At 39.7% G+C, this 7,487-nt stretch overlaps 1 protein-coding gene across 1 annotated transcript; it reads right to left on the bottom strand.

The window, feature by feature from the left end:
* Positions 1 to 2,272: 2,272 nt before the first annotated feature.
* On the bottom strand, positions 2,273 to 6,902 carry si:ch1073-224n8.1 (B-cell CLL/lymphoma 6 member B protein). The gene is made up of 2 exons (XM_043240524.1): positions 5,800 to 6,902; positions 2,273 to 5,320 (listed from the first exon to the last, which is right to left on the bottom strand). Exons 1-2 carry the CDS (start codon positions 6,503 to 6,505, stop codon positions 4,323 to 4,325), a joined length of 1,704 nt encoding a protein of 567 aa, XP_043096459.1. The 5' UTR covers positions 6,506 to 6,902; the 3' UTR covers positions 2,273 to 4,322.
* Positions 6,903 to 7,487: the final 585 nt, after the last annotated feature.

Below are 7,487 nucleotides of genomic sequence, written 5' to 3'. Positions count from 1 at the left end.
AATGTAGCATCCCACTGATTCACATAAACATTCACCGTGCTATATAGCGTGTTTAAGATTCTGGTATTTTGGTCAAATGCATACTTATTTCACTGTTTATAAGCCATAAATGATTGTTCATAGCTTTACTACTTTGTACTTTATAGCTTTTATTGTTCATTGTTCACTACTTTAGTGACAAGACTGAGTTTTTTTAGTTGTTGTGTAAGAAAAAACTAACCAACCAGCAGATCTGTTGATTGATAATAATGAGAGGAAATGTATTTTTAAACAATAAATATGTAGAATGATTTCTAAAGGATTATGTGATACTGAAGACTGGAGCAATGGCTGGCGAAAATTCATCTTTGACATCACAGGAATAAATTACATTTGAAATGATTTTAAACGGAACATTATAACAGAACATACATATACATATAACTTAATAGTTATTTTACATGGTCTCACAATATTACTGCTTTTACTGAATGGTAGAGCATGTGAAAATCCAAATGCCTTGGATTTGAAGAATCTAAACGTTGATAAAAGTTGATCCTTAAAGGAAAAAGTATGCTTTAATGGTAACAGATGTTATTCCCCTTAAAAATTATAGATGTTTCCATTTTTCCATTCCAACAAAGATTTGTTCAAATCCAAAATGCAAGTAGCTATCATACCCCGTGAGTCAGTCTGTCTCACCCCAGCATTACCCGAGTCAACACAGAAAAGAAAGACTGTTCATGAAATCGTAAACAAAGACTATATGTATGAATACTGTCAGAGGAAAATATGAAAATATGTCTAGTTTCATCGCAGTCATAAACAGTCACAAAATATCCTAGCTATAACACTGTCCTGTTTATTTGAGCAAGTTTATGAGCCCTATTTACATACATACATTACACTCCCCATTTGATTAGGTAGGCCTACACCTGTTTAAATAGACATTAATTGAAAAAAGGCTAACAATCAGATGGCAGAGATTTTAGTCAAGTTTGAGCCAGCCATCAGAATGTGGAAAAAGTTGTTGTTAAGGGTTACTCCACCCCAAAATGTAAATTTTGTCACTTACCCTCAATGGCATTCCAGACCCGTAAAAGCTTTGCCCATCTCCAGAACATAATTTTAAGATATTTTGGATGAAACTCTTTGGATGAAAACAAGGTTTGTGACTTTCCCATTGACTTCCAATGAAGTAACACTGTCAAGACCCAGAAAAGTATGAAAGACGTCATCTGAATACTTCATCTGCCATCAGTGATTCAACCTTAATGTTATGACGCTGTTTTTGTTATGTCAAAGCATAAATACACTTAGAAGATGTATCCGTGTGTTACGGCTGACACAGAAGAATGCCCGCAATTTGCATTCAGCTGGCTCTACGGTGACGCGGAGATGAAAAGTTGAATAAAATCTTCTTCTTTTTTTTTCTTTGCATACAAAAATATTCTCACTGCTTTATAAAATTCAGGTTGACACACTGATGGCAGATGGAACATCTTTCATACTTTTAGACTAATTCTTAGTCAATGGGAGAGTCACAAGCCTCCTGGTTTTCATCCAAAATATCTTCAGTTGTTTTCCAAAGATGAACGAAGCTTTTACGGGTTTAGAACAACATGGGGGTAAATTTTCATTTTGGGGTGGAGTAACCCTTGTTGCTCTGAGGTTTAAATGTGAATGGGTTGTTGGTAACAGATGGGTTGATCTCGGTATTTCAGAAAGTCCTGATCAGTTGGGATTTTCATTCAAAACCATCTCTAGGGTTTACAGAGAATACCCTCAATACAGACTTTGAGCTAATACAAAGGCAACAGTACTTTAAATAACCACGTTATAACTGAGGTATGCATGAGAGCATCTCTAAACACAAAACACATCAGACGGACTACAGCAGCAGAAGACCACACCAGGTACCACTTCTATCAGATAAGAACAGGCTAAGGCTGCAATTTACACAGGCTCACCAAATTTACACAACTGAAAAGTTTGCCTGACTGATGAGTTTTGATTCCTGCTACATTTAGATAGCAGATTTAGAATTGGACAAAAACACCATGAAGGCATGCATCCATCGTGCCTCGTGTCAACAATTCAGGCTTGTAGCGGTGGCGCCCCTTTAGCCATCATTCATATCAGTTTTCCATTTAAAAAAAGCTGTCCCTTAAAAAAAAAAAAAAGTTTCAATGGTTCACCTAAAACCAAAAAAATCTTGTTATTACTTACCCGGAAGTTGTTCCATGCCTATTTGAGCTTCTTTCTTCTGTTGAACACAAAAGAACGTTGATAATCGATTTGAAAAATTTTAATTTGAAATGATTATAATACTGTCGATACATCATTCTGAATATGAGTGAACTTGACTGTTATAGATATTAAGGATATGATGACTCTGCCCTTCTTAAAGAGTATAATGACAGAAAATACATATTAAAGGATATGCAAGTAGAGATGTTATAGCAAAAAAAAAAAAAGATCTCAGCAGATTTCAATGTTTTCTTATGAAAACTGACCTGTATTGATATCTTACAATGAAGTATAGTTTTGGAAAATGAAATACTACATGGATCATACCTATATATTACCATATATTGAAACTAAACATTACAAACAACTATTTGGACTCTTACCCTCTATTTGGCTTAAGTGTCGCTGTTCCCAGCATTACACTTATAAGGTTGCAGACCAGCCCAAAAAACTGCTTTAACACTAGCAAAAAATGTTTGGATCTTTAAATGGTATCAAATATTCCATTCTGCATATTTCCAAAGGATGAGGTCTTTTTACACCGAAGATCTATTTCGAGTGTCAACTACAGCCATTTTTTTGTTGAACTTATTGTTGAATCAACTACAGATGGACTACAACCTTCAAACTTCTGCAACAACATCTCAACATCACATGTGGGCACAGAAACATACAGAATATTGTAACAAAGTAAAGAGAGTTTAAATAGTTCAGAGTTATTAAAACACGTGTCATGGATCTTTGAAGCTCCAGTTTCGGTCTTGAACGTTTTAAGACTAATCTATTTCAAACCAATGTACATAATATACAAGTCAAATGTACAAAATGGCATTTCATGAGATATATAAAAAAAAAAAAGAGAAAGAGAAAACAAAAGATGTATTCACAAAACCACACAGTTTGACACCATGGCTACAACAGAAACGGTGTCTCCATCTTTGGAGAACCAACCATAAAAGCAACTTTACAGTAACCGCATTTCCCTCATATATTCAGTAGAGGGCAGCACTTTTAAAGTTTACTTGATTTCTGTGCTGGCTCATTGCACCTCAACCTAAAGGAGACGCCTTCTTTTATTCAAACCAATCAGCATGTTAATACATAGCCAGGTTATATGTATGAATATACATTTTTACAGATCAGTCAGCAGAGTTAACCCTGGCAGTCACAATTCTGATTCTTTGGATCAGCATGCGAGATACCCTTCACCTTAAACTAAATATCCTCCAAACACTTGACTAACGATGCACTCAACCATCACCCAGAGTAAGCTGAATGAATATTAACTCACTGATAAAAAGGTGAAGAACCCAATTTAAAACAATACTACAGCTATGCCTGTGCAATAAAACCACAGTTAAGGCTTTAATGTGTTCGTCGTAGCTCTTTCTCTAAAATAGGGCACATTAAAATGATTACCACACCAACGACAACACCCATAACATGTGAGTAACAGACATGATACCCTGTTAGTCCCACTGGAGCTTCAACAGCTCGTACACTAAAATACAGTACACAGAAAAAAGGATGCAAGTCTACATGTCCTGGTCTATATGATGTGACATCTGAAATGTCATGAGATATAATATGCACTTGAAGTAAGTGGATATTTGAGTCATCATGATAAAATTTACATAACCATATAGTTAAATAACGTGCTTGTTATAGGTTTTTAAATTTAGTCTCTACAAGAAAATGTTGCCGCAGACATTGTTTTTTTAAGCCCAGGACAAGATGTAACCTCTGCTGTATAGTCATCGCCACATTTCATAAAAACAAATAAAGAAGAAAAAAAAAGTCCCTTAAAATAATGTTGGGAAAGATCACCCAAAAAAGAAAATTCTTGTAATCTTTATGTAATCAGTTTCTTTCTTCTGCTGAACAAAACGCAATGTTGAATTCTGTGTCTGGAATTCTGACTTTCAGAAACTGTTTGTTTCCTCCACATTCTTCAGAATGTTATCTTTTGTATTGAACAAAATAAAGAAACATGTACAGGTTTGGTAAATTTTGAGTAAATGATTACAGAGTTTGTGTTTTTTAGGTGAACTATCCCCGAGTAAATTTTTTTTTTTTTATATATAACCCTGTAACTAAACACAGTCCACCACAGGCTCGCCTTCATTCCCTTCCTCTTCCCCCCACATCCCGAACCTCATATCCTCATCATCTATGGATCCCCCATCTCCTTCTCCCAAACCAGCCATTCCCATTGCTTCATCCGCTCCCGGCTCACCCTGATGTGCACGGAGGTGCTTCCTCAGACTAGCTGGATCCTTAAAGCCTCTGTGGCAAAGTGGGCAGCAACACGGCCGCTCTCCCGTGTGTATGCGTTGGTGGTGTTTCAGATGCTGCAGGCGGCTGAGCCTTTTCCCGCAGACGCTGCACACATATGGCTTTTCACCGGTGTGCGTGCGGCGGTGCTTCCGCAGGCCATCGAGATGACGAAACTGCGTCCCGCAATCAGAGCAGGAATATGGTTTCTCGCCCGTGTGGATGCGGAGGTGAGTCTTAAGAGCCCCGGACTCACGGAATCGGCGGCCACAGACAGTGCAAGGATACGGTTTCTCTCCGGTGTGGATCCTCAGGTGCTTTTTCAAGCTTGAGATAAGACGGAAGGTCTTGCCACACTCCAGACACAAGTGAGGACGTTCTCCTGGTGCCTCTCCCATCAGCTCAGAGATGGAGCGCCGTATGGGCTCTTCTGGCGATGAGCCACCCACCCCTGGGCTCCTGCTTGTGTTCATACCTAAACCAGGAGCATCCCTCTGGGCAGACCTAAGTCCGGAGGTTCCTTGGGATGGTGAACTACTGGAAGAAGGTCCATTGTGAGGCCTGGAGGGGGTCGGTGGTGTAGGCTTGGATTGGTGATGGTGTGAACGGGGGCCTCCTTCTTCCTCGACCACGTGGACGTATGCCAGATCACACACACTCTGTGCAGAGTGCTCAGCCTCCGTGGCCGCCTCTCTTCCACGCACACACACCTGTCCAGAGGTAGGAACCTGCTCCTCTTTAATAGAGAAGCTAGTGTGTGAGGGAGGGTTTTGGGGTCTGGCGTGTGTGAGCCTTCTGCTGTCATCCACCATCTCACCTGTGACACATCACACATTAAAACAGGTATTTAAGATCTACTAGAATTTGCAACTTTGTTATTGTAAAACTGTTTTTTCATTGTTCTTTGTAAGAATATAATAGATTCAGTGCATGCAATGTGATAACTAATTTACACAGACGAAAATATTATAATGCTAAACTATACATTCACCTTTATTACAGGTATTTACAGCTGTAAACTACAAATGATCGAACTGTTAAATAGAGTCAACCAAAAGTGGTCTCATGCAAAATGATCAGTTAAGAATAGCAGTGTGCATTAAAGGTAGCCATTTTTTCAATATGTTAACAATAACAGGAGCAATAAATGTAAAATTGTATTATATCGGCATATAACCAATATGGAACCGATATATTGCGCATATAGTGCTGTTGCCACTCTTGTCTAATGTCTAAATACTTCTGTGTTAGCACATCAACAATTCACATTACATTTAACACACTGTGTTGTCTTACCAGGTCGGTTCATATCTGAACAGATGTTAGAGGAATGGACGTTTATAGGGTCATAAAAACTGTTCGTCACCGTCCCATCCGCCTGAATGGAGAGGTGGCAGCTCTTGAATTCCTCCCTGGAGTCAAAGCCGTGTATGGCATCACCCAGAGCGCCACTCAACTCGGGTTCAGCTCCAGTAAAGCAGCGCGGATCTTGCTCGGGCGCGCTCCTATGGGTCAAGCGGCTCGAGTTTACGGGTCCAGCCGAGGCGTAGACGTGGGGACCCGGCATGGGCGGGCTTCCAAAGGGACCCTGAAGCTGGTCGATTAATTTCTGCGCGCTACACAGACATTCCTGTAACGTCTTGAGCTCTCTCTCAGAGACTTCGAGTCGAACTTTCAGCTTCTCGTTCTCTTGCTCTTTGGTCAGCAGCTCCCGCTGGGTTTCGGACAGCACCGCCACGATCTCGCCCAGAAGAGTGTCCACCGCCGCGGACAGGGTGGACCGGATGGTCGGTCCGAGGCGCGTTCTGAGCGTGGAGATGGACAGGTTTTTGTCTCGGACTGTGTTTTGCATGCACTCATCTTTCTCTCCCTTATGAGAAGAGTTGATTATAGTTTGTTTGCGGTGAGAAGCACTCGCTGATGAGCTGTTTGTTCCTGTTGGTACCGAGCCTGGGTTGATTCTGCCCGCCCCGTTTTCACCGTTGTTGCGCTTTGAGTTCATGGCGAATTCTTCTGCCGTGCATACAAACGAAGAGGGAACCTATATTATTAGTTATTGCGATATATTAATGCTACAGAAAAGGAAACGGTCATTTTCTGGAGTCTCGCTGCGGCAGTGTTTCCTATTCACTCTGAAATGAAAAACTAGAGACGAGCCCGATGAGCTACTGTAGCATTACCATTAGCAAACTAGCCCACACTTTCCTCTAGCAAATGGAGCTTTTCGCAGACTAGGTTTTGATGAAAGCTCGATAAATAACCGCCCTGAATGCTCACGACGATGCCGTTGTTAACCTGCATTAACGTAGCAATCGCTTTTTCGCTAAGCGCCAGAGCCTTCTTTCCACAGTACAAACGCTGGGGTCAATCCTGACTTTTGATTGGTCAAAGATGTGGTCGCGGCTTAATGACATACTCTCGCGTAAACAAAGCGCGTATAAATGACGTTTTTTCATAATGAAAAATGAATTAACATTCATTACTTTTTTACTTACTGGTCATGTCCTACACACAAAAAGCTCGCTATTATAAACGTCGATTTTGGCTTTTCATTTAAATTTAGCTATAAAACGTTTAAAGGTTTTTAATGTCTTACAAACGAAAATACTTTCAGGTAATTATTAGCTGTGGTTCTCCACCCTTTTTAGGTGGCTTCGGCAAACTTCCAAGGGCCCATAATAAGTCCTAAAACAAATTGAGTTCACACAATTCACATAATCTTAATTAAAATGTACAAAAACTTACATATGTACAGCATTAAAACAACATATTTTGTGGTTCATTTTAATTAAAACACAAGTCCTAGAAGATATCATCTTAGATGGAAGAACTTTGAAATATAGTCTTCCACAAAAGCACCTTGGAGTCAACAAAAGGTTAAAAAACACTTCTCTACACCACCATCTTTGCAGATACCATCAGTAATGCTCTCTAGGAAATGTGAAATACAGTTGATAGTTTATTTCATTTATCCTACAGCTTTT

Source organism: Puntigrus tetrazona, chromosome 5 (assembly GCF_018831695.1).
Source record: "Puntigrus tetrazona isolate hp1 chromosome 5, ASM1883169v1, whole genome shotgun sequence".
NCBI classification, from domain to species: Eukaryota; Metazoa; Chordata; class Actinopteri; order Cypriniformes; family Cyprinidae; genus Puntigrus; species Puntigrus tetrazona.
Note: the sequence above shows the minus strand (reverse complement) of the source record. Positions and strands in the feature narration are given on the sequence as shown.

Bases quoted from the DNA above. Each gene is read 5' to 3' on its own strand.
- si:ch1073-224n8.1 (XM_043240524.1), bottom strand. From the start codon at position 6,505: ATGAACTCAAAGCGCAACAACGGTGAAAACGGGGCGGGCAGAATCAAC. The intron at 5,321-5,799 runs GTAAGACAACAC...GATGTGTCACAG, and splicing joins TTCAGATATGAACCGACCTG to GTGAGATGGTGGATGACAGC.